The sequence below is a fragment of the Schistocerca gregaria genome, chromosome 5 (assembly GCF_023897955.1).
Source record: "Schistocerca gregaria isolate iqSchGreg1 chromosome 5, iqSchGreg1.2, whole genome shotgun sequence".
In the NCBI taxonomy this organism is placed as follows: Eukaryota; Metazoa; Arthropoda; class Insecta; order Orthoptera; family Acrididae; genus Schistocerca; species Schistocerca gregaria.
The window spans coordinates 636,114,933-636,142,318 of record NC_064924.1 but is presented as its reverse complement, the minus strand read 5'-3'; the positions used below and the strand labels follow the sequence as shown (position 1 = coordinate 636,142,318).

The 27,386-nt window shown below is 37.2% G+C and overlaps 1 protein-coding gene across 2 annotated transcripts in view; it reads left to right on the top strand.

Moving 5' to 3' along the window:
- LOC126271979 (lamin Dm0-like) overlaps positions 1-21,033 on the top strand; it is a 31,604-nt gene extending 10,571 nt beyond the window's left edge. For both annotated transcript variants that reach the window (XM_049974445.1, XM_049974444.1), the window contains 9 exons: positions 5,813-5,945; positions 6,025-6,162; positions 7,305-7,487; positions 7,781-7,921; positions 8,001-8,206; positions 8,341-8,572; positions 18,110-18,331; positions 18,413-18,535; positions 19,806-21,033. In XM_049974445.1, the coding sequence (XP_049830402.1) occupies positions 5,813-5,945; positions 6,025-6,162; positions 7,305-7,487; positions 7,781-7,921; positions 8,001-8,206; positions 8,341-8,572; positions 18,110-18,331; positions 18,413-18,535; positions 19,806-19,844 (1,417 nt within the window). In that variant the 3' untranslated portion in view covers positions 19,845-21,033. The remainder of the gene's footprint in view (positions 1-5,812; positions 5,946-6,024; positions 6,163-7,304; positions 7,488-7,780; positions 7,922-8,000; positions 8,207-8,340; positions 8,573-18,109; positions 18,332-18,412; positions 18,536-19,805) is intronic.
- Positions 21,034-27,386: the final 6,353 nt, after the last annotated feature.

Here is a 27,386-nt window from a genome sequence, read left to right as displayed (position 1 = left end):
ATTAGCATGCGTATTTTGACGGAAATTTCTTGCAACTATAAAATCCATTTAAATACGAAAGTGAAGCCAACTGAGAAAGTGCGGCTTGCGTATCTAAAACTTTATGGGGTAGTAAGAGCTGTCGTCCTAGGCTTAGAATATATTAATTCCCACAGTTTTGTTCCCATTAGCGCGACATTTCTGTGATCGTTTTTGTCCTCGCTTCGTTCTGAGCCACGATCAGACATTCGGGAGTGTTATAAAATTGCTGGGGCCACACAAACTTAGTTAAGTAGCCGTTATTTTTTACATGACTAGATCGTATCTTATTGAAGAAGATATCAGCATTATATCTTTATGTAGAAATGCCATTTGTGGCAGCGGTTAAAGCTTTATAAGTGAAAGTGTAAACCATACTGCTAAATTCTTGTAAGAGATACGTTCGAAACTAGCCATTATTTTTATTTGGAAAATGAAAATTTAAAATACTAAATTCAACGAGCTACTCGAACTCCATTTCCAGGTAGAGTAATTCGCATTTTGCGTGTTCACGGGATATGGGCCCAGGCTATTGATCCCTTAACCTGCCTCTGCCGCTGTTCGTGCTGGGCGTTGCCCCACTTTCCCGTTACCAGCATTTATTCGGTGTTCCAAACTGTTAGTTGCTACTACTAAAGCTCAGCTCTCCCACTGTGAATCCACCGCGGCTTGCTTCTTCACGTAGGAGGGGGTGGAAGTGTTTGCGAATAGCGAGAGAGATATATATATATCTCTTTCCGGGGGATATACGGTGTGCTTACAGCTGCACGCGCAGAGAACGGCGTCGCCGCGTCCCCATGTTGCCACACCGACCCATTTCCCTATCCCTTCCACGTTACCATTCGTGCTATAGGGAACTTAATATAGCAATACAAGTAATGAAGTCACAACAAAATGATAGCATGGTGTCATAGCTGAAGGTGGTGTTGACACACAAAATCAACAATGATCACCGTGAGATGTGATGTGAGCTGGCAGAACTATGAACTCATGCATACGTACTGTTAGACTAATTGTGCTCCTACGCGATAGCGGAAGGAATTTGCATGTCGGGCGCGAACGAGTTGCCAGGCAACCGTTGAAACTACGGTGACGTCACGGATTACCTAAGAGAAAGCGCCGCCGGTGGCGGCGTTCTTTACTTAGCGATGATGTCACGACCCGCATTGGTTTGGTGACGTGAGCGTCGCTTTACTTTGTGGCTCGCTTCACCTTCACCTCCCCTTACATTCCTCTTGGAAATAGTATGACACAAATATTTTTAGACATAGGGTAATACTCTTTTAACTCTATCAAATTACAAAAACACCGTAACTGACCTTTAAACTAACATTAGAAATTCATCGAATCAGTTAAGCATCAGGAAATAGGAATGAGATTTAACAGCATCAGAAAAGGAGATAAGGCCATGTTTACAGTGAAGTAATCATTTGGCATGTGGACCACAGTGACATTTGCAGCAGGGTTAGGATTAGGGTTTATCTAGTGTGTCTGTGGTTGCAAACTTCGGACAGCTGTATCTAGATTAGGAAAATATTGCAGCACCCCAGAAAGGCCCAGGAATGGCGGTTGCTAATTGAAAGTTCTTTTGACATGAAATTATTTCATGTAAGTAAACTGTGGGTGGGGGTGGCAGAGATACCATGCAGGTATTCATTTGAATGAATTTGTTGTGATAAAATTAAGGGATTGGCATGTCATGGTTTTTGAGGCAGTATTAAGCTATAAGCAATTTTCCATGTGGGTTTCAGTGACACTGATTGAAAACAGTAGTTGATGACCCTGCTGGAGAAGTCATCTGGTTCACCTCATAAGTTGAACAATGTTGTTGAAAGTTTATACTGGAAGGTGATTCCTCAACTGCTATTAAGGAATTGATCAGGGAAATAATTAAGACACTATTGTCATGAAGCTGTTTGCAAAACTATCCAGTCCATTGAAGAATTTTCCAACTGTTAGTGATAATGTTTGTGGAGAGCAATAGAGGAAAGGAATTTGGTGAATTTTTAGTGTCAAAATGTCATTTGACAAAGTTAATATATATTGTAATTTTTATCTAACACTGGTCTGTTGATGTGACACAGCAGTGAGTATTTAAATACTTGAGCTGCGGGGCCCTGCCTGCACAAAATACAAAGTTCATAATGCTTGAAAATCAGTACTTTGATGTGTGAGGGTCTAAATAAATTAAAGTTGTTAGCTGTGACAGTGATGTTGAAATTCAATAATCCAAACCAGTTAGTTACCAGACTGATTGGTTTTTACATGGAGCTTAAGTAGTGTTAAAAAGATGTTATAGTTACTGCTTTGATTGTTTCAATGAAGTATAATTAATTTTTTTCCTTCGGTGTGACGCTCAGGACTTCGAAGTGTTCACAACAGGGAAATAGCGAAGAATGGGATACGACCTGTCAGTTTTGATCAATGTCACAGGTTACCACAGATTATGCATTGCAGATTTAAAAGCATAGATGAATGTTGAGAAACAAAGAAATAGTAATACAGAGAAAACAGATTGTGGACATACATAACATACATCCAGTTTTCAAATGTATGTTACGTATATTGCTTTTTGCAGTCCCAGTGCCGTATTAAGTTAACCTATATAGGTTGTTGTTGTTGTCTTCAGTCCAGAGACTGGTTTGATGCAGCTCTCCATGCTACTCTATCCTGTGCAAGCTTCATCTCCCAGTACCTACTGCAACCTACATCCTTCTAAATCTGCTTGGTGTATTCATCTCTTCGTCTCCCTCTATGATTTTTACCTTCCACGCTGCCCTCCAATGCTAAATTTGTGATCCCTTGATGCCTCAAAACATGTCCTACCAACCGGTCCCTTCTTTTTGTCAAGTTGTCACAAACTTCTCTTCTCCCCAATTCTATTCAATATCGCCTCATTAGTTATGTGATCTACCCATCTAATATTCAGAATTCTTCTGTAGCACCACATTTCGAAAGCTTCAATTCTCTTCTTGTCCAAACTATTTATCATCCATATTTCACTTCCATACATGGCTACACTCCATACAAATACTTTCAGAAACGACTTCCTGACACTTAAATCTATACTCGATGTTAACAAATTTCTCTTCTTCAGAAATGATTTCCTTGCCATTGCCAGTCTACATTTTATATCCTCTCTACTTCGACTATCATCAGTTATTTTACTCCCTAAATAGCAAAACTCCTTTACTACTTTAAGTGTCTCATTTCCTAATCTAATTCCCTCAGCATCACCCGACTTAATTCTACTACATTCCATTATCCTCGTTTTGCTTATGTTGTTCATCTTATATACTCCTCAAGACACTATACATTCCATTCAACTGCTCTTCCAAGTCCTTTGCTGTCTCTGACAGAATTGCAATGTCATCAGCGAACCTCAGTTTTTATTTCTTCTCCATGAATTTTAATACCTACTCCAAATTTTTGTTTTGTTTCCTTTACTGCTTGCTCAATATACAGATTGAATAACATCGGGGAGAGGCTACAACCCTGTCTCACTCCTTTCCCAACTACTGCTTCCCTTTCATGCCCCACGACTCTTATGACTGCCATCTGGTTTCTGTACAAATTGTAAATAGCCTTTCGCTCCCTGGATTTTACCCCTGCCACCTTTAGAATTTGAAAGAGAGTATTCCAGTCAACATTGTCAAAAGCTTTCTCTATGTCTACAAATGCTAGAAACGTAGGTTTGCCTTTTCTTAATCTTTCTTCTAAGATAAGTCTTAGGGCCAGTATTGTCTCACGTGTTCCAGTATTTCTATGGAATCCAAACGGATCTTCCCTGAGGTTGGCTTCTACTAGTTTTTCCATTCGTCTGTAAAGAATTCGTGTTAGTATTTTGCAGATGTGGCTTATTAAACTGATTGTTCGGTAATTTTCACATCTGTCAACACCTATTTCTTTGGGACTGGAATTATTATATTCTTCTTGAAGTCTGTGGGTATTTTGCCTTTCTCATATATCTTGCTCACCAGATGGTAGAGTTTTGTCAGGAGTGGCTCTCCCAAGGCCGTCAGTAGTGCTAATGGAATGTTGTCTACGCCCTGGGTCTTGTTTCGACTTAGGTCTTTCAGTGCTCTGTCAAACTCTTCACGCAGTATTGTATCTCCCATTTCAGCTTCATCTACATTCTCTTCCATTTCCATAATATTGTCCTCAAGTATGTCGCCCTTGTATAGACCCTCTATATACTCCTTCCACCTTTCTGATTTCCCTTCTTTGCTTAGAACTGGATTTCCATCTGAGCTCTTGATATTCATACAAGTGGTTCTCTTTTCTCCAAAGGTCTCTTAATTTTCCTGTAGGCAGTATCCTTCTTACCCCTAGTGAGATAAGCCTCTACATCCTTACATTTGTCCTCTAGCCATGCCTGCTTAGCCATTTTGCACTTCCTGTCGATCTCATTTTTGCCTGCTTCATTTACTGTGTTTTTATATTTTCTCCTTTCATCAATTAAATTCTGTATTTCTTCTGTTTCCCAAGGATTTCTACTAGCCCAGGTCTTTTTACTTACTTCATCCTCTGCTCCCTTCACTACTCCATTCCCCAGAGCTACCCATTCTTCTTCTACTTTATTTCTTTCCCCCATTTGTGACAATTGTTCCCTTATGCTTTCCCTGAAACTCTGTACAACCTCTGGTTTAATCAGTTTGTCCAGATCCCATCTCCTTAAATTCCCAACTTTTTGCAGTTTCATCAGTTTTAATCTACAGGTCATAACCAATAGATTGTGGTCAGAGTCCACATTTGCCCCTGTAAATGTCTTACAATTTTAAACCTGGTTCCTAAATCTGTCTTACCATTATATAATCTATCTGATACCTTTTAGTATCTACAGGGTTCTTTCATATATACAACCTTCTTACTTGATTCTTAAACCAAGTGTTAGCTATGATTAAGTTGTGCTCTGTGCAAAATTCTACCAAGCGGCTTCCTCTTTCATTTCTTAGCCCCAATCCATATCCACCTACTAAGTTTCCTTCTCTCCCTTTTCCTACACTAAGATTCCAGTCATGCATGACTATTAAATTTTCATCTCCCTTCACTATCTGAATAATTTCTTTTATTTCATCATACATTTCCTCAATTTCTTCATCTGCAGAGCTAGTTGGCATATAAACTTGTACTACTGTAGTAGGTGTGGGCTTCGTATCTATCTTGGCCACAATAATGTGTACCTATATAGGTAAGCTGAAGAATAAGATACTAGTTGTAGTGAAATCAAGAAAGGGACATACTTAACATTGCCATGGAGAACCTCAGTTGACCGGTATATGTTGCATCCCGCACTTGAGTTGATGACAAACACAATCAGCCATAATCCCACCCAGCTGTAAGAAACGAATCATAGAAGACATATCTACACAAAGGGCCTCATTAGTCATCCATGTACATTGGAATATATAAATCCATACCTAGAAAGGAACAGCAAAAGGTAAAAATTATCCTGAATCAAAAAATTCCTCAAATCTCAAACCCCTAAGAATGAAAATAAGTACCTAATACATTGGAACACGAATGATTTAAATTACAGCAAGTGACAAAATGTGTGCATCATACCTAGCCCTGTCTTTTAACAACATATTTATTTCAATATTTACTTGATTTATTATCATTTGCTTAAAATAGAGTATTAACTGACTAAATTATGGCGATAGTGATTAAAGCTGATGGGTATACGCCACAACAGTGCTGTTATTCAGTTGGCTAACAGAGTTGAACTGTAGAAATAAATATCTTTTAGACTTGCTAATGGATATTATGGTGATATTAATCTGTTTGTACCTAGGTTAGATCGCAAGTCGAAAGCATTGGCGGCTGCTGAGAAGAATCTACAACTCAATGATATGAGACTTAATGACTTGTCCAACAAGTACAAGCAGGCCGAAAATGAACGGCTGAAAGCTGTTGAAGAACTGAGGGTTTGTATCACAGTATTTGTAATTTCCTATTTTGTGTGGTGCTGATGATCACTAATTAAAAGATTTTTCCTTTGTGCAGGAACTACAGAAAGAATGTGAAGCTCTCCGTAAGCAAATTGAAGAACACCGCAAACATCTGGCGGATGAAACATTACTAAGAGTTGATGCCGAGAATGCATTGCAAACATTGAAGGAACAACTTCAGTTCAAGGAGCAGGTTAGTTTGCTCCTACCATTTGCCATGTTCAATAAAATAATTTTGCACAAATGAAATTTAAATTAAGCAGATGGAGAAAATTGTAATCTGTATCATGGTTTCTATTTGTTTTATAGTAAAACTTTGGGAATACACTTCTCATGGGTTTGTGTGTTCAGTGGGAAAATATTCTAAATTTAGACATAACTTCAGACCTCACTATGTCATCCTTTTGCAATATAGACTATAAAACATAGGGCATTATAGAATTTACAATAACTAACATTTAGCTAACTCTAGCATTAAATACAAACTGTTTGGGATATGGAACTTGCATGTTTCAGCAGAAACTTGGCAAGTCTGGTGCTTTGTTCCAAAGTGGTGTTGAAGTAGATTTCAGTACTATTGACAGTAGTTGTCAGTGAGATGACACCACAAAAGTGTAATTGCGATGTGTAATGTTTTTAAGGAATGGATAAAAAAATTACGCTTCAGTTGTATTTCATGGCAAGCACAGTTATGTTTATCCAAACCAACCATTTCGTTTTTTTGTGTACTGACTGAAGCACAGCCTTGGCATTTTTTGTTGTTTGATTATCTTTCTTTTACCCACGTGGAAAACTGAAGTTGTTCATCTGGCTAGCAATTATTTTAAGTCTTAATGTTTGCTGGGCCAACTGACATTTTTATTGCGCAAGACTTACTGCAAGACTATGCCAGATGTTCCAAATGTAGGTGTTGAATGTCATTTTGTACTGTGCTATCAGATTTTTAACACAGTCTTTGTTTTAATACCTGCGAAGTAAGATTACATACTGTTTTTATGTTAGAGTAAAAATTATTTTCTTATAGTCACATTTGTATTCCATATTTTAAGTCTTGATTAATTGATGTGGCTTCAGCACTAAACCTTCTGGATCAATACTTACGTTAAGCTTGGACATTTTATTGAGATTAAGCTTAAATTGCTCATACATTTATTAGATTGGTTTCAAAGATTGTGGAGGTGCAGCCTTCTACACAAAGATGTCCTCACAAGGGTTCGCTTTGTCTTCACTAGAAAGGAATTACTACCATTTCACCAAATGAAATCAATTTTTTGCATGTAGTATGTACACAAATAGAAATTAAGTATAGAGAGTTTATAAAAAAATACTGTTTAGGTATTCGATCAAGAATTATCGGAAGTGAGAACACGGCGTCAGATTGAAATAAGTGAAATTGATGGAAGACTCACACAGCAATATGAAGCTAAGCTTCAACAGTCTTTACAAGAACTAAGAGACCAGTATGAGCAACAGATGAAGCAGAATCGTGACGAGATTGAAAGTCTGTATGAGAGCAAGGTATGTGGTACTTTGTGTTAACATTTTAGTCTGTAATATGCATTGTTTATCACACATTGTTTTACTAATCATGGTAATTCTCACTTCATTGCAAGCACTTAATTACTATTATTTTAATAATATGAAAATTTTATACAACAGTGGGATGGGACAATAATAATTACTCATTTGCAGTCAGTCTGGTGCTGTTGAGTTGTACCAACAAAGCAAAAACACTCATTTACTACAGCTTTTTCTGTAAAATTACTGTATGTGGTTTGTAATTTTCTGATAGTGTATTAAATGACTTGTAGGTTAAGAGTCTACAGAATCAACTGCAACGCAACAGTGATGCTTCGTTGATGGCCGTAGATGAGCTCAGGCAGTCGCGCACAAGAATTGAGGGCCTCAATGGCAGGATTGCTGAACTGGAGTCGGCTAATGCATCTCTTCTGGTGAGTCTTATCAACTGAAATGTATGGTGTACCTCAAGATAGTTCCTGGATGTATACTAAAGACTTTTCACTCCTACAGAGACGTTTGCATGAGCTTGAGAAACTGTTGGATGACGAGAGACTTAAGTTTCAACTTGACCGTGATGCATTGGAAAAGGAACTACAAGCCTTGCGTGATGAAATGGCAAATCAGTTGCAAGAATATCAAGACCTCATGGACATCAGAGTTGCTTTAGATCTGGAGATAGCTGCATACAGGAAATTATTGGAATCGGAAGAACAGAGGTGCCAGTTGTTTCCATATAAATTACCAAAACATGTATTTATCAGAAGTGCTTTATTTCAGATGTAATTTGCTTGCAAATTTCAAATTAAAGTGGTGACCTTACGTTAATCCAATATTTTTGATACTGTTCTAGATTGAACATAAGCCCAGGGCAGTCTCCTGCTTCTCCAGGGCGCGTGTCGAGAAGCACCCCACTGCGCAGAACTCCTGTGAGGGCACAAAAGCGCAAGCGCACTATGCTGGAAGAATCTGAGGAAGCCAGTCTTTCAGACTATAAAGTTAAGAGCAGTGCAAAAGGTGAAGTGCACATCACTGAAGTCTGCCCAGATGGCAGATTTGTCAGACTTCAGAATAAAAGTGGAAAGGTAGGTATTGACAGGAGGGAAGCAGTTGGCTCCTTGAGCTGATGGGGGGTAAAAAATTTATTCACTAACCTTAATTGTATTATTTTTGACAGTTGTACTCTCTTAGCTGAGCAGTGAATTATATGTTAAGACTGTTAAATGTGCAGTTGAATAATGCTAGCAGGAAATACTGGAAACACTGTGTGATAAAGGTGTTCTTTGTAGTTTTCTGGTTACAACAGCTAAAATATTGTTGGATTTGATTTTTGATTCAGTAGCGATTTGATATTATGCTAGTTCTTTTTATTTGACCATTGCATTTGATGCCGCAGTAAGACAAACCTCGATTGTCCAATTCTCACTGGAAGTAAGTGTAATAGTGGGTTATTTCATGTCAAAGGGACCAATATTAAAGTGTCTCCACTTTACCAACTCAAAAGCTAATGAAATTTGGTGTGAAGGTTCTATATTGTCTTTTTATGGTTATATACCAAATTTCAGTTTAAGTATCTTCAGTAGTTAAATGTTTGGGGCCTTAAGGTGCAAATGTGCAAAGTTTGCTAGATGTTTTAAAAGTTATAGCAAACATTTGGCCATGTTCATTAATGAACATAAACATGGTTATGTTCATTAATAAACACAAACATACAAGCCTCTGAAGTCGCTGGAAGATTTGTTGTAAAATTTGTAACGCCAAGGTTTTACTGGCCACAGCTAGTTTCTGTATGAACCAATGACACACAAACTCCACAAGTTATTCTCACCTGTGATTTACATAGGGGTTAAATGTATTTAACTTTGGATGCCTAAATGAAGAGATACACATCTGCAAAATTGGCCAAAATTTCTATGTGCAAATTTTAGGGTTTTTTTGGGGGGTAATATCTTAACTTTCCTTGCCCACTTTAAGCTTTCAAGGGTATGTTGTTTAATTTCTGGATTTTACCTTTCGGTGAATAAGAATACCTTTCAAAAGTAGGGAAAATAGATTATCGACAAATGTAGAAAATTTGAAGTTGTTAATAGATATGTATAACTTGCAGTGTCTCTTAATGAGATTTTCCTGTGGCTCAGGGTAGGTAACTATGCCAACAATAAGTACTTTTACATAAGTTTTCTGTATAACATTCCCTTGAAGAGAATGGTCTGACACCCAATCAACACGTATGTAGAAAACATCATTGTTATGGAACACAATTAGATCTTAACTCTCTTGAAGTGTTGAGTGCTGTTGAAAGGGTATTTCAAATTGATCCCGTATTTCTAGATTTCCAGAAGGCTTTTGACACTGTAAAACTCCAAGGGCTTGTAATGAAGTTGTGTGCGTGTGGAATATTGTCTTATCATTGACTGGATTCGTCATTTCCTGTCACAGTTCATCGTAGTTGACAGAGTAAAACAGAAGTGATTTTTGGTTTTCCACGAAGTAGTGTTAGTCTTTTGCTGTTCCTTATTTACATAGATGTTTTAGGAGACCACCTGAGCAGCTGTCTCAGGTTGTTTGCTGATTTGCCTAATAAGGCCATCAGAAGATAAAAACAAATTGCATAAGATTTAGAAAAGGTATGTATATGGCGCAAAAATTGGAATATGTTGTGTAACGTGGTAAGGGACTCTAAATAATGTAAGGTGTGAAGTCATCTAAGAGTGCTAGGAAAAAATCTATTTAATATTGAGTTAGACGATAAGTCACGTCAAAGGGCCATAAATTTAACTAAATACCTAGGAATTAAGATTACAAACAACTGAAATTGGAAGGAACACACAGAAAACGTTGTGTGGAATGCTAACCCGACTCTTTTATTGCAGAACACTTAGAAAATATAACGGATCTAGTAGAAAGGCTGCATACACTATGCTTGTCCATCCTTTTTAGAATACTGCTGTGTGGTTTGGGGTCCTTACCAGATAGGACTGACAGAGTACATTGAGAAAGTTCAAAGAAGGGCAGCATGTTCTGCATTATCACAAAATAGGGGAGAGTGTCACTGAAATATACAGGTTTTGAGGTGGAATCATTAAAACATGCAGTTTTTCACTGCAGAGCAATCTTAACAAAATTTCAGTTATCAATCTTCTCCTCTGAATGTGGAAATACTTTATTGATGCCAGTCTACATACAGAGTAAAGATCATAATAACAAAATAAGGGGAATCAGAGCTCACATGGAAGGGTATAGGTGTTAGTTTTTTCTGTGCACTGTGATTGGAATAGCAGAATTATTGTGAAGGTTGTTCAGTGAACCCTCTGTCAGGTGCTTCAATGTGATTTGCAGATAAACATGTAGATGGATATGAATGTTAGAAAACCTCATAAAATGCTCTTACCATTATGGCAGTATTGTGAAAGTATAATTCCTACTCACCATATCGCAGAGATGCTGAGTCAGAGCCTCAACGGACTATCAGAAAGTGAGCTTTTGACGAACAAGGCAAACATCGAAAATAGCAGTGTGTGTGTGTGTGTGTGTGTGTGTGTGTGTGTGTGTGTGTGTGTGTGTCAGAGGCCTTGTTGACAGGAAGCTCACTTTCTGACAGTATTTTTGTTGTGCCTATCTGCAACTCGGCATCTCTGCTATATGGTAAGTAGAAACTATCCTTTCCCTAATATTCTTAAAATTATAAAATCTAGAAGATTGAATGGAATGCTATGTTGCCTTAGAATCTTTTAACACAAGAAAGCGTGGTGGTGCGTATATCCATTGTCACTTTTCCATTAGCCTTATAAAGCAGCAATATTTTACAGCTTTATCCTCACAATGATACATTACTGAATCGTGCCACTTTCATTGTTGGCAATTTTCAAATGAGCATTTACCTGTGTGGTTTCATTTTCCTTGACAGTGTAAAATTGTAGTGCTGAATGTTTGAATCAGTAATCATTGTTGTAGCTGGAAATGTTGTAATACACAAATTAAGTTATTTCATATACAAACAAGACAATCTGTTAAAAGTAAATTAAAAAAATTTCTAAATTTTAAGTGAATGATTTGTATGAATCAATGTAACATCATTTAAGTTATGCTTCAGAACTTGCATGGGAAATTTAAAATTGCTTATTATCAGTTAATAAATTATTGTATAAAATGAATAAAGGCCCCCTTGCTCCCAAACTCCACTTTGATGGATCTGGTGGAACTGATTGTCATGCCATCACCATTCTGTTATGGCCAAAGTCAAAAACGACTAGTTAAGGAAATGTCACCAATGGACAAGGAGCTTCCATGATTTAGATCTGTGCTTGATTTTACTGAAGATGCTCAAATTTGTTCATACTATAATGCCTTGTTGATGAGAAAATTGCAGTTCCTGCAGAAGACTTACTGCAATGCAATTTGCTGAAGAAAAATGCTAAACCAAGAAGGCTCTAACACCAGTAACCACTGCAGTGTCTATAGGTTGAAGTTACTGACTAACCAATTTTTTAAAATTGGTCAGAAAATTTAAGTGGCTCAAAAAGACTCATCCATCAGGTTAAGCAAGACATGGATGTTGGTGAAGCTTGGTTTACTGCTAATACTTCATTATCATCACTTAGTTATTATTAAAACTTAAGATCAGCAGAAGGGTTTCAACATTGTTTATAGTGCAAAGTTCTTAAAGCCCAAAGCAGTGTTACTAATGTAATTTACACAGTTGCTATTGTGAGCCAGATACAAATGGAACAGTCTGTTAAAGTAAAGACATCTTCACTGAAAAACTAAAGATTAAGCTTTAAATTTCAAGCAATTGCAGTAAACTTAGTTTTGACCCTCACCCCAAATAGCTGCACTACTGAAAAAAGGCTAAATAGATTGCGGTTTCAACTAAAATGGTGAAGAAGGCTAGGAAACTAAAGGTTGGTGTGAATTTTGGCAACACCTGCAAACCAAAAAGAGAAAAAGCTCAGTGACAAAGAAAAACAAAATCTCCTCACGTTTTGAGAAAATATATATGAGTGAAAGAGAGACTGGAGAAGTTTAGGGAAAGGGGTAGGAAAATCACTCAGAACCCCAGTCATTGGAGACTTACTGGCTGGGATGAGGAAGAGAGACTGATTGCTGGGGTCAATACGGGATGAGATTTGAAAACCTGAGAGCTTAAAGGTGGGAGACAGGGTAATGTAAAAGAGATTACTGCTAAAACATTGTGCATGAATTAATAAGTGATCAGCTAAATGCATTGTATGTAAAAGAGGTGGAAGGGGGACAGTGAAAAATACACTCAGAAAATGAAAGATGTAGGAAATGAAAATGAAGTGAAGAAAGGAGCAGTTGCTGTGAAGAAATGCTAAGATAGAAGAAATTGACATACATTAAGGCCAGGTGGGTGGCATGGAGTTCTGAGAAACTGGTGTGTGGGGGAAGAATCTAGACACGTGTGGTAAAACAGCTGCTGAGGTCGTGACTGTCATGAGCATACTCTGCCAGTTTCAGAGCTTTTATAGATGGTAAGAGGGTGCACAAGGCAGGTTTTGCAGAGATAATTGTCACAAGGTTAGAAGCCATAAGTATTGGAGATGGATGCAGCAGCAGCACCACAGGGTCTGACTAAGATATTGCAGTGATTGGGATGGTGTGTGGTCGGCAAAACCTCAGACAGAATGGATCTCATTTCAGGGCATGATTTTAGGAAGTCGTGGCCTATTTGAAGTAGCTGATAAATACATTAAAGACCAGTGTAATACTTAGTGACAAATGGTGTGATATCTTTGCGATATGGACTCACTGTGAGGTAGAGCTGTTAAAATTCTTGGAATCTGTAAATACCTTCTCCCAATTAAATTTCACAAGGTTCCTGTTTGGAGTCCCATGCTACTTGTTGATCTCATCCTCAGTGAAGGCAAGCTACACACTTTGGTTCGCATTAAACTTACTTATATACAACAGTACTTAAATTTTGACTGCCAACTTTTCCACGCCAAACATTCCCTCTCACAAGGTCTTGTCATTTGAGGCGCACGCATGTGTTCGGATGGAAACTCTTTATAACAATACACCACCACTCTCACCTCACTTTAGCTTTCACTGGATGTAGTTACCCCATCAGCTTAGTTCAGTTTCCCAGGCCATAAAATACATCCCAGTACACCCCCCCTGTCATTAGACTTTGTGCCAATGTATTAAAATTCCAAACACTCTCCAGTGTTTTTGAAGTGAGAGTATGTGACACTGTTGACAGTGACTAGTCTGTTGGATGAGGTCACTAAGCTCAGCAGCTCCCTTAGTGCTTTAACAGAGGGTCAGGCTATGAGCCCTCTCTATTCCCTTCACCATTAGCAATACAAAACAGTGGAGAGTACAAGCACTCACCAGTAGTGGAGAGTACAAGCACTCACCAGTATCCACACCACATACTTGACACTTCATAACAGATTGGAGGTGGTCAGTGGCAAACCACCTTCCTTAGGACCTTGCTGAGAAGGTGATGCAAAATTCCTGCATCTGCTCCCCTACACTCATTTCCTAAGTGTAGTATGGGACTAATTACAGTGAAAATTAGTGTTTGTTCTATCTGTACTGCTGTCAAGTATGGGTTGCACAACCCATGACAGGCTCTGCAATATACTAACCAGGGCTTTTATGCATTGGATTTGAAATCAGTGTCCTGCAGATTTTGTAATTATTAAACTCTGTGGGGAAAATAATCTTGAAGCACCCTAGATCAGATATCTCGGTTCATGGATGAGAAAATACTGCTGCTTCTCAATGGAAACAATTACTAACTGAAATGTGTGGAGTCACAGATTAGTCTATTTTGGGAGGAAAATGAAGTTTTTGCAGACAAATATTCCACTGAAAAATCTATCAAGAATAAAATATCTCCAATAACTTATTTGTATTTAATCATTTTATGTGAACAGTTTAGTTTTAGGCATCTAGTACAGCCAACTTTTAAGTGTGTGTGTGTGTGTGTGTGTGTGTGTGTGTGTGTGTGTGTGTGTGTGTGTGTGTGTAAAATCATTTACAAAAATGCTAATTTTGCTCAACTTGGATGCTACATTTTTAGGTCTGTGAAAAATCTTGAAAATCAGCTGAACAAACATCTGCTTCTGCTGAACATGGTATTTGGACCATTTTGAATGTATGTACTGTACCCTCAGTGACACTGTTGCTAATGCAAACAGTTGCCCCGCTGGTAGTACTCGCCACTTTTCAGTTTTATACAGGGAAATGTTGTTGGCTTTGGTCCATTTCTCTCATGCATTTGAGAGAATAGGGCAAATAAATTCATTTCTTATTTTGCCTGACTGCTAAATGTAGCATTTAAAGATGTTTCAATACAATTAGTGAAAACTGAACGATCTCACTCTGGAACTATTTGTCTTTTATAGTGTCACAAAATTCTTTTTACCTGAGCTGCTTGTAGTTTCAGGGCTCATTTTTTCTCATGGGTTGTTTCAGCTCCATTGACCTTGGATTTGTGAAAATGCAAACAATAGCAAAAGTCATTGATGTTAGTGAGTTCTCAAACTAACTTAATCAGTGTTAAGACAACTCTGAGGAAGTTTAGCCCTGTGCGCTCTCTCTCTCTCTCTCTCTCTCTCTCTCTCTCTCTCTCTCTCTCTCTCTCTCTCTCTCTCTCTCTCTCGTTGCAATTCCTTCTGCACACATTAAAGATATATCAGATGTTCTGCTATTGTACATGTTGTGTTAACTATACACAGTGTGAAAATTAAACATTTGGTACTTCCCGTGTTTTACTCCAGACCACTAATAGTTTCCCAGCTTCTGAAGAAAGATATGTGGAAAATGTTAGCCCACCACTGAAGTGTTTTTGTGTCTAATAATGTAGGATCTTACCTAAAATAATTAGCTTCTTGGGACCAAAACAGTTGTTTACTAAAACACTTATTTTTTGCGCAGCTAATTTCTCCAACCAATGTGCCCTCCTGTTGCCTCAGATCTTGTTGCACATAGAATTGGTTGTCCTTACATCTTAATGGGAAAATGTAGTGGTAAATACTTGGAAGAATAGTCACTTGAACTGGGCAATGCATACTAACTTAGTTACGTCCGTACTTTAACTAGCTCCAGTGCTGCAGTGATTTTACTGTATTTGCCATGTTTGTCCTGAAGGCAAATACCTATCAGGTCTTATGAGTTAGTTCTCAGTTGGCTACTTTCCAGTTACCATATCAAACACAGTTGGTCTCTTCTTGTGTAAATTGTGCTAACTTAAGTTGTCTTGGTGTCATTAATTGGAGGAACAGTATTAAAGACACTTTTCCTTGCTGTACATATTCTATAGATTTATTACTACTTGGTGCCCATAGATGTGGAACAAGTCAAAACATTTAAATCATATGTTCATGTCATTAAGTCACATAGAGGTTAGAAATGCAAACTTCATGTATTATCTAAACTGAGTTTGGTTTTTAAGTGCAAAGAGCATTTTCATGGCCTTTATAAGGCAATGATTTATAAAATGTAATTACAGCAGCAAAAGACATTAAAATGGAAAAAGCTATGAAAATAGTTTCTCTCTTAAAGAATTCATCTAGAGTAAAACAACTCATTTAGCTTAGTTTTAAAGAATGATTACCTTGTAATATGTAATATTACTTGGAAATAAGTTAAATGCTTGTGTGCTGATGTATTTTATGCCTTTTTGCACCAGGGATGAAGTCCTCAGTTTGGTCATTTTTCCTTCTTGTGCTGTTGTTGTATGACTCATTTGTTACATATTGAAGATTGTGAAGCACGAATGTTATGACAGAAGAGAATGTGAGTTGTTAAAGAGATTAAGGCATGAGATTTGTGGAGGCTATTTACTCTGACAGGCTTTCTGAATGGTTTAGACATCATTGAATTGCCCAACTAATTCTATAATCTTAATGCATCAGTGAATGGAAGTAGCCAAAATGGGCAATCTTGAGTTGATGAGGTGACAAGAGTTACATTATCTGTATGGCAAATGTTGGTGAGCCAAGCCTTTCAAAGTTTAGAGGACATGGTGTTGCCTGTTACCTATATGGATACTTAAGTATTTTGAACAATATACCCTTTGTATCTGCTGGCTCTCTTGTGGGCTGTTGTAATCAGAATGAAACTTAATGTAACTAGCTTCATTCAGGTTTATTACTAGAGAATTCTGAGCCAGTTCAGAATATCTGCAAGTAACTGTTCATTACACAAGTAAGAAATACCAGGGGAACAAGGGCCGAGATTTCGGGACACCATAATGTACCATTGTCCAGTCATTGTTTATCCATCCTACCTGTATTTTTACATTTAAGTTTTCTTTTGTCTGTCCTGTAAAAAAGATTTTAGTCAGATACCCAATTATTCTTCTGTTCTGTAGTTGTACAGTTTGATAAATGTCCCATGATGCCCTGAGAAAACCCATAAACAAATACTGTAACAAAATATACCAACGGCAAACATCTTGCCAAGTCATTCCAAAATGTTACATATAAATGAAAATGTATGGTTGTAGATATATCAGTTCTGAATCCAAATTGGTTTTTATTTTTCGAGATTGGCCCTTATTTTAAAGTTGTCAACAGTTTGACAGTTTCACAATTCTGATGTACATTAATTATCCAAGGACTTTAAAAAATGCAGTCTGAAAGGAGATAGGACAGGAATTTAAACAACTTGACTTTTTTTTAGGGGCTTCATAGTAACACATTGCATCCTGTTTGGGAAGGTAGCTTGATTTAGAAAGGTGTTGAATATGTGAACCAGAACTTAACAGCCTTTAGCAGTTTGCTTGAAATACTGCCAAAATCAGTGTGAAGTTTTTATGTTTTAAAGAAGTGCTTTTCTTACTCCCTGTGCTGTTACAGAGGCTATACCTGTGTGATCTGAGGTATTAGGGACTCACTTTCAGTATTGTAATAGTTATTTCTAAAGAATCACCATGTCCTGTATTCTTAGCAAATCTTAAATTTCTCATTAGATATTTTTACCAGTATCTTTTGATTGCATATTTATCTTCCATGTTCAGAACAATATTTTGTCTTGTTGAAGCAATCTTCACCAGTCTCACCTTATGGCTTCCAATGTTTTGATTTTGTTACCAGAATTATTAATTTTTTGAGCTTAAATACAAACTTTCAGACTTTACTCAGTATTTTAACTGGATGGGGTAGTCTGATGTTCTGATTAAATGGCAGGTCTTGCCTTATGTTGAATGCAGTCTTTGTATCAGTGGTGACCCGTGACATTTTGGAGTATTTTGCTAGGGCCTTATGACCTTTCCTTGAAGGCACTTTAAAATATCAATGTCAATACATTACTGACAAGTTGTACTTCAAATTAGCATTATTGAAATTATGAAAATCGCTCCAATTTGTCTTGGATACATGAATTTGTCTGAATAGCTAAATATGAATTGTCCTAAATTCTCTACAGTGCAGCCTTTTTAATTCTCATAAATAATAGGACCGTTAATAGTGAGCCTTTGCGCACCATAGTCGGACAATTCTGTGCTTGACTTAATTTAACAATGTTCATATGTTCTTGCATAACACACTCTTATAAACCTATGGATATAATTTGATAATTGTATTTGGACTGACAGTCAATATTTTTCCACTGTAAAGAGGAGACTGTATATTTCTGTCTTTTCACAGGAAGTGAATTTGAGTGGCTGGCAACTGATAAGACGTGCAGGTGATAATGAAACAGTTTTCAAATTTCACCGTAGTGTTAAAATTGAGGGTGGTGCTACCATCACTGTGTGGTCATCAGATGTAGGGCAGACACATGAGCCACCGAATAATATTGTGATGAAAGGACAGAAGTGGTTTGTTGGGGAAAGTATGACTACTACACTTTTGAACAACCAAGGAGAGGTACTGAATCTTGGTTACTAGTACAATATTAAATAGTTGGCTAATGTGTATTATGTAAAATAAAACTTCTGCTTTTTCCAGGAAATGGCAGTCAGTGAGCGCAAACGCCAAATATTGACCAGTTCATCATCCCATCACAGAGAAATCTCTTCTGGTTATGGTCACCATAGAACTTTTGATAGTGAAGAACTATATCACCAGCAGGTATTAAATATTTTATATTTTGTAGTTTATAAATGTCAATTGTGGTACTGCATACCTACTTTCAAGTAAGATGTCAACCTGTACAGTTCTGAATTAGGTACTGGATTGGTGGGAGGGGGGGGGGGGGGTTAGGTCCAAAATCTGAAGCATTCTTTTTCTGTAACTGTACACTATGTAGTGAGTAGCAGTCTCTCTTGTTATTGAGTTTAAGTAGAAAACATTTGAAAATGCAGGAAAATAGCCACTTGGGATAAAGTTTAATTTATATTTTAGTGTCCCAAACATACAAGCTACTAAAGTTTTGTAAAGACATTGATGAGCTTCCCAGAGTGTCACATCTGGTTTTCATTAGTCAGCAGAATCCACATTCCCTAAAAGGTAATTGTGATTTTAGATAAAGTAAATCTGAGGAATGATCTGATATTTTATTTGTCTGTAAACAAAGATTGGCTGATCAGTTGGAAGATTACTGCTCAACAATATGGTACTTGAGCATGTCAGCTGATGAACACAGCATGGAAGTTGGGGATCTGTAACATGTTCAGTTAGATACTCAGGACAGATTGTAGTGTATTTGTGGAGTAGAAATGATTGGTTCTTAAGTTCATTTTGTGTGTCCTTTAGTATTATCACCTTTCTTCGTTAATTAAGTCTGATGGAAAGTTGAGAGGGACTTAATATTTAGCCACTATAAATTAAATGTAACCTTGTATTATTAAAACTGTTAGAACACACAGCAATGGACTCAGTATCCCACTGTACCAACAAATAAGTTAGCACAATCCTCCCCTGACCATCCGAAATAACTTTTTCTGTGGTTTCCACAAATAAAGGCAAATTTCAGGATAGTTCCTCAAACTAAAGCACAGTGTTTCCTTCCCTGTGCTTATCTTATCATAGCTTCCCCTAAGAATCATGATTTTAACATTAAATTTAATCACACTTTCAAAATGTAAGTTTTTAAATATTCTAGCAATGGTGTATTTGGGTACTTTATATTTTCACAATCACTTGTCCTCAGGCAGCCATAAAATATTTAACAGGAAAACTACTCTTCTACAATCTGCATCTCCTCTTGATGCAAGTGTACTCACATCAGTATTTAGACTGACAGCAACTTGTGGTTCCTATTACGGTTTGTTCAGTGTGAACAAGGGTTAGAAAATGATTTTCAACTAGATCCTTCCCTTGCAATGTTTCCTCTGTACCCATTGCAAGTAACTTCTAAGTTATGTTCAAATATTCCAGCAAGATTTCTTCTTTCTTTCAGGGTGATCCGCAAGGAGAAGATAGATGCCGGATAATGTGAAGATGGGAGCTGTGAATGTCTAAATTTAGATAGATCCCATGAGAGATGGAAAATACCCTGCAAGAAGGGTGCATTAGGTCTCTAATTTTATTTGGGAAAAAGGAAATGTTTATAAAATGTATGAATTAATGGTTGGTGCTCTAGGGATGTTTGGACTGACCTGGATAAGCTTTTTTGTTGTGTGGGCTCTTGTGGTAAAGTATATGGGAGTGTGCTGGTGCCCATGATAGTCTGTGACTCCTTTATGCCGGGTGTTCACACAAGTACAAAATACTGTGCATCATCATTCATTTTCATGATAGTGCTGTCAATACGTTTTTGATGTTTTTTGTGTGTGTAGCATAGATTTTGTATTGAAATTGGAACATATTTATAAGCATTTGACTCATAAGTATCTTCATTCCCCATGGGATAATTTATTATTCACCACAGAAACTGTGCTGATTACTTATACTTCTGTAATTTATTTGCATTGTTCCTTGCCCAGTAATTTAATGATAGGGAACTTATTTTTGTACTGACTTAAATACTGTAGGCCTCCCTTAGGCTCTGTGAATTGACAGTGGCTCAAGCTCAGTATGATGATTTGAGCCGCCCTGCAGGCAGTCCATATCATCCCCCCATATTTCCTTCAAAGTGTATAACATCACCTAAACTTTCCAGTTACATTTCATTTTAATATTTTATTGTACTCATTCTCATTTCATATAACTTTGTTGTTAATATTTGTAGAACTTTTCTGAAAGTTTATACTTTTAAGAGTGAAGATCAAAGTGCAAGTGAAGTTTTCATCTTTCAGCATATTTTAGTCACTTTGATAATAGACTACTTTTAATGGTTTTTGAATGTGCAGAAAACATTGAATTGATGGTCAATACTTTACAAAAAGACGCTTCAGTTGTGCTGTACTATTTGTATACATCCATAACTTTTGTGTTTGGATAATATTGTTTTGGAAAAGATTTTATCTCTAAATATCAAACATTCCCTTGCACTTATTATAATAAGAATATTATAGTATAATGACACTTCTATCTGCCTGAAATGCTTCATGGGGATGGAATTGTGATAAGAGATAATTATTTGCAAACTTGAAATGTTAACAAAGCCACAATATTCTTTATACTAACAATATTTAACAGATGCACGTTAAGGTGGATTTATAATAAAAATAAAACTATCACACCAATGTGCCTTCAGTATTATTCAGTTTCCTAATTTTTATTTTTGCAGTATAGGAGAGCCCCTTTTTAGGGTATTTCTTCAGGACTGATGTCTTAATTGTAAACATGATTTGTCATCATTATTGAAGGTAGGTTTCTCTTGGCTAAAGTCACAAAACTAATTTTGTGACCAGTGAAAAGCAAATCAGAAATTCAAAGTAAAAGAACAAATTTTGAATAAGCTAACACATTGTTTTTGTTTGTAGCACAGTGTTGAATTTGTATGATATGTTTAATTACTGTACCATGTTCAGTGTTTGAAATGTTGCCACTGTAATTAAATATAAGGAATGAATGCAGTTGGAAAATTTATTCATGTTGATCAAGTAATATGGTAATAAGACAAGACAGCAGTTGTGTATTGCAACAACTGATCTGTTTTAATGATTTGTCACTTAAGTTGTGCCATATGTACATTATTGGTTGAGTGAATGCATGCCAGGAAAATATTTTCAGGTGGATGTACCAAAAAATGTGTTGCATCACTAATTTAAGTTTTTATGTGGTGGATGTATTCCCAATTTTGTTATTGCTTAAGAAGTGAAGAAATGTGGATTAGTTGCAAAGGCAGTGCTGAAGACAAGTAGCAGTTGTCAAACCCCTACAAGGTGCCAGTTTATTGAGGTTGAAGTGTTTAGCAGAGAATGGAATTGGTAAACTTAATTACTGCTAATACTGAGAAGCAGCTGCTTCTGTGTATTACCTTGGAGTTTTCAAACTGTGCAGAGATAAAATCCTTTATTTTGTAAAGTGTTTCCTGTACTTGGTTGTCTGTAAATACAGAAACTTGAGTACTGCTGAAATCAGATTGTACGATATGCGTAATAGCATGGTATTAAATTATTTTTAAAGTGAAGTTTTGCAGAAGGCCAAATTCTGGGAAAATTAGCAAGTGCTTACAGTCATACTGATACCTTGTATCAGCTTCCCCCCAAATTTTTTGCAAATGAATTAAAGGGAAACTTCATACTAAGTTCACTCTTCTTCGTAAGTCATTTCTTGTGACAGCATCAACTCTTAACCCAGTATACTCTGTATTACCTGCAAGTTCTGTTGGCCTGTTGATGAAAGATATGTCACAGGCAAAGACAAATAAAAAAAAAATTATTAGTATCTACTGAAGTCACTTTCTCTGTACTTTGGTGTTAGTTCAAATTTGTTTTCCCTTTGTTAACACATTTATTACACACTTTCTTTGCAGTGTGTCCCCACCTAAAGCCAAATGGTATAGTAGGTGCCACAGAAGCAAACTCACAATATTTGCAGCAGTATTTGAACTTGATTTTGCCACACCCACATCCTTTGGCCAGCTGCTGTCATGAAGTCTGGTCCTTATTTGGTCAGCTTTTGCAAGTGGCCCTGCACTATTGTGAATTTGGTACTTAGTCTCCATACCTGTTTTTTTTTTAATGTTGATGTATTTTGCATACCTTATTCACTGCATATTTGATGTCAGTGCTTGGTTTGGTTGAGGCTGCCTCAGAACTATGCTTCCTCTTAGTAGCTGTGTGTTGGGGGGCAAACTACGTGACATTCAGGCATGCACCTGGTGTGGTTTGTCAGGGCAGTATGTGGCTAATTGACTACACTCCTGTCTCACTGCTGCTGTTGTTGATGCCTGTGACACCCTTTAAAGGCTTTGTGGTCTCAATTTCCTTTATTCTTAACTGTCTAAAGACTATTAAGCAGTATAATAGTATCTGTTGAATGAGGGTTTTGTTATCTACCTCCTTTGTGACACTTCCTTAGGATTGTTTGTTAATTTGGGTGGCATCTGATTTTTTTTAAAAATGACACTGTTCTGACAGTTAATCCTGCATATCAGTACTGCCTGTTGGTCTTCCTATGGTGTAATATATACTATTTTGTGCTTCCTTAGTACATACTAGATATTTTTTGTCAATGGGTCTTTCATTTTGTTATTTTTTCCATTCCTTTGTGTGACCTTTGGGACTGTTAACAAGTTTCACTTGTGCTGCTTGTCTCCATGCCCATTGCATTTAGGAATTGTTTTCTAACATCACATGTCTTGCAGCATTTTCATTAAAGTGCCTTCACCTTCTACAACTTTCCAATGTTTCAAACATGTTCCCTTCTGCAACTGTTACTTATTTTGATGCTTATTAGTTCATTAGCATTCAGATGCCTTATTCCTGGTATTTTGAAGGACTACTTCCTACTTCATCTTCCATATATTTGCATTAATGTCTATCCTGTATCACCAATGAATTGATTTTCTACTATTTTACTACTTCCATGTTCATTTACCTCCAGTTAATCATTCTGTAATTAGTTTTTATTTTGTGGTACTGTGTGAAAATTACACCTTTACCATTAGAAAATACTTGATCTTGTTTAATTTGGGATAATTAATTTGTTATTGATTCTCATACTTTACATGGCTCACAGTATGTCTTGTATGCTTGCTCTGTTAAGTTTAGATTTCTATTCATTCTGTCATTCTGCAGAAATGATTATGGTTAAATTTTCACCACATGTTTGTTCTACTTCTAATTTGGGTATTTTCAGTTGTAATGCAGTCTTTCATAGATGCCCAGCTAATTTCCTCTGCTGTCACGTTTCTTCTTATGAAATTCTCACCCCTATACTATTTGCTCTACCTTTTTGTTACTATCTTTGGGCTTGTTTACTGTACATCAAACTGGTGCCATCAATTGTTTGCCTTTAATCTTCAGGTCGCATCACAACTCTTTGAGCACCTGTGTGTATTAGGATAATTTTTCTGACAATTTACTGATTAAATTTTTGTGATTTCTTTCTGATCTTGTACAAATTTTACTATCGTTTGTTTCTCTTCGTTTTGCTTTTTGTCTGCATCTTACTGACCTTTAGTAATTTAGACATTTACTGCTCTTGCCACATAATTGTATCCACCCCCACGCCCTCCAAGAAAACCTGTTTTCCTGGTGCTGCAAGTAAAGTTGGTGTATCTAGAAAGGTTACTGAGCCATGAGAGCTCAAAAATTTTAAACAGTTTTTGACTTCTGGAACAGTATTGATATATGCACAATTTGTATTCTAATTAAGCTAGTATAACTAAGAAATTGAGTCCATTTGTAAGCTCTTTGAAAAAGGGCTTTTGTATAATATAAAACATAATTAGTTGAAAACATGTATTCATTTTTTATAAACTTGCTCTACTTTTTCATTTCTGGAAACCAGGTCACAATCTCTCAGCCCAGTGTAGGACCACATGTAAGGCTTCTTTCTTGTCCAGGGATAAATCATTGGGGTTGCACCTATAAGTGCAGTTCAGCCACGTGAGCAGATTCTCCATATCCTGCACAGTGCTAGTCACACTTATTCATGGTTCCAAGGCCCCCACCTTATATTTGTCTAAACTGGGGCCACTGATGTCTCTATTTGGTTAAGTGTCCTTCATTTCTTGCTGTTTGTGCTGAATCAGCTGGGCACTTCCTGTAGGTGGGTAATCAGCTCGTGGTTCTTAAATTATCATGGCTAAGAACATTTTACGGGATTTCAATCCCTCTGGGTTTACGCTCACTACCAAAAAGGGAGGCTGTAGTCAATAGTTTGTCTGAGCCTCTGTGAATTCATGCGTTGTTCTCAGAATTGGGATTTGCAAACCTGACAGCTCTGAACAGTTTTGGTAGGGAAGTTAGTTTCATGCATCCTGTTGTAAATCTACATGTTTCATTAAGACTTGACCACCTTTGCATGGGTTAATCTGGACATGCATACTCGGCTGTAGAGAAGAATAAGGCTTGTGTGATGGTTCTTAACAGGGAAGGTTTAGCACCCCATTTTCTATAAACTATTTTCTGCAGAATATTATTTCTGGCAGTTACCTTTTGTCGCATCTTTTCGCAATTGTACCTGCATGTCTGAACTATTAAGCACCACACACAGGTAAGTTGGTTTTTTGGTATGCTCCAGTGTGGTATTATCCCAAGAGATGTTAAGTTTACGGTTAGCTTGCCAGGATCAAAGGTGCTGACTTGAAGTTTTGGGTGGGTTGGCTTCAGAAAGTTGCTTTTGTAATACTCTGACATTTCTCTAAGAGCTTTCTCCAGCTTTTGTTCTACATCCTCAAAGGTCCTCCCCTGTGCTGTAATAGCCAGTTCATCTGCATAAAGAAAACGTCTTGTATGCTTAGACATCGGTTGGTCGTTGGTGTACAGATCAAATAGGGAGGCTGCCAAAATGCTTTCTTGGGCCAGACCATTTTTCTGGTTTCCCCATCTGCTCCTTCTCCCATTGAGAACATCAAATTGTCTGTTTTGTAGTAGACTCGATAATCTCAATAAATTGATAGTTTTAGTTCATTATAGATCTTCTGGAGCAGCAGCCTGTGGTTAATTGTATCATATGCAGAGCTAAGGTCGACCAAAGCTAGCCCTCTTACATTTTTATTTTCATATCCTTCCCTCATGTGTTCTGTTAAGCACAGAATTTGGCTTGTACACGATTTTCCAGGTCCAAAATTAGCTTGTTGAGGAATAAGTTCAATCTCAGTATTGTGACATATGATTTAAAATAAGTATCTCATACAATTTGTAAAGATGACACAGGAGAGAGATTGGGTGGTCGTTCTTTGGTGAGTCGGGTGCCTTCTTGGTTTCAAGAGTTCCTTTACGTTTCAGGGCTCTTACATGTTTCGCAACATTGATAGAAAAGTCGCAGGATCCAGTTCTTTGTGCCCGGTCCAAAGCGTTTGATCTGCTCCTAACACTTATTATCCACCCCAGCTGCTTTGGCACGTTTAATATTGCTGAGACCCTTGTTGAATTCATTGTCAAGGGTGTTAAAAACCTATTAGTTTCTGATTCTAAAATCCGGTTAATTTTTACTTTGTCTTGTATTAGTCTTACCATTCTGGAGCAGTTGATGAGCCATTTGATTAGGTGTTTCCATGGTAGACTGTTAGGGACTGTTTGGGTCACTGTCCATTTTTTTAATAAGATTCCAGGCTATTTTGCTGTGTGTCATCCATCATCTCCAGTGTGTCCATACATCTATTTGGTGGGCTTCACTTAGCATTTCCGTTAAAGCTGTACCACATGCTATTTCTTGATTACAGGGGTCCTTTTGGTATAATTCCTTGGCTAGGAGATGCTTTGTCGTGTGAGAGCCCTGGGATGTACTGCTGTCGGCAGCCTTGTGGTATGTTGTCTGGAGATTCTCTCAGGCATTTGCACAAATGCCTGATAGTTCTTTTGGGTTGGGACAAGCTTTACTGTGGCTTTGTTAGTTTCCTCTAGTGGTCTTGACTGCTGTAAACACCTGTATCCCTGCTGGTCTGTGCTGTGTTCATTGATACACTACTTTAGGACAGCAGTCTTCTACGTTTGAGCTGGTAATGCAGTCGTCTGGGTTATATCCACATATCCATATTTTACTTGTGAAGGAGAGGGAAGTTTTGGATCATGTAGGATACTGAGATCTCTTGTTTCTATCCATTCCTCCAACAGGTATGTTTCACTATATACTCAAGTGGTGCTGTGGCAGTTAAATCTCATACAATGAATTTGGTGTTTTGGTTTGTGAAGTTCTTCGGCAGGGTGAAAACCACCTTTTTCCTGCTGGTTCATACAAGGACGTTAAGGTATAATTTCCAATTTCAGCTATTAGTATTTCAGTATCATTGACTGTCGATTTTCCTACACAAGTAACTGTCATCTCAGCTCTGACTGGCACTGCAGTGTTTAGGATGTGGTGCTTCCACAGCTAGTCGTATTCCTTGTATTTCAGGTGTTTTTGCTTGTGCGCCTGTGGTTTTTTGGATGCATAACATGTGGAATTAGTCTGGCAAGAGTTTCGATAAGATGTCTTGTTTGTTTGTAATTCCCTTGTTTATCCGTACAATCGTCAAGATTGGCTGTGAGAAGTGCCTATTTGTTACCTTCTTCCAAGGTTTCTGGTGGTGGAAGGATTGGCTGTTACCATTACTGATAACATTTCCAGGTGACACCAGCATGCTATAATCTGATGTTACTTTAGAATGCTCTCGTGGAGGCTCCTTCCTTGTCCCCCGTTTTTATAAACTTTTTTAAAAAAACATAGGTCTTAACTGAATTTCGTTAAAATTGTCAAAAAAATTTGAAAACTAGTTTTCCTTTACATATTTCAAATGTTTCATCTTAGCAGGAACATGGGATTATCATCAAAAGTAATTTTATGTTTAAACCGATGCTGTAAAACACCTTGGAAAATTAATTTATTTTAAATATTAGTCATACTTCTCATCAGCTGTGTACTACTGTATACGTAAAATTAGACTTGAAAATAAAGTAACGTAGAATAGTCAGAAAAAATCATCAATGTTGAACTAATACCA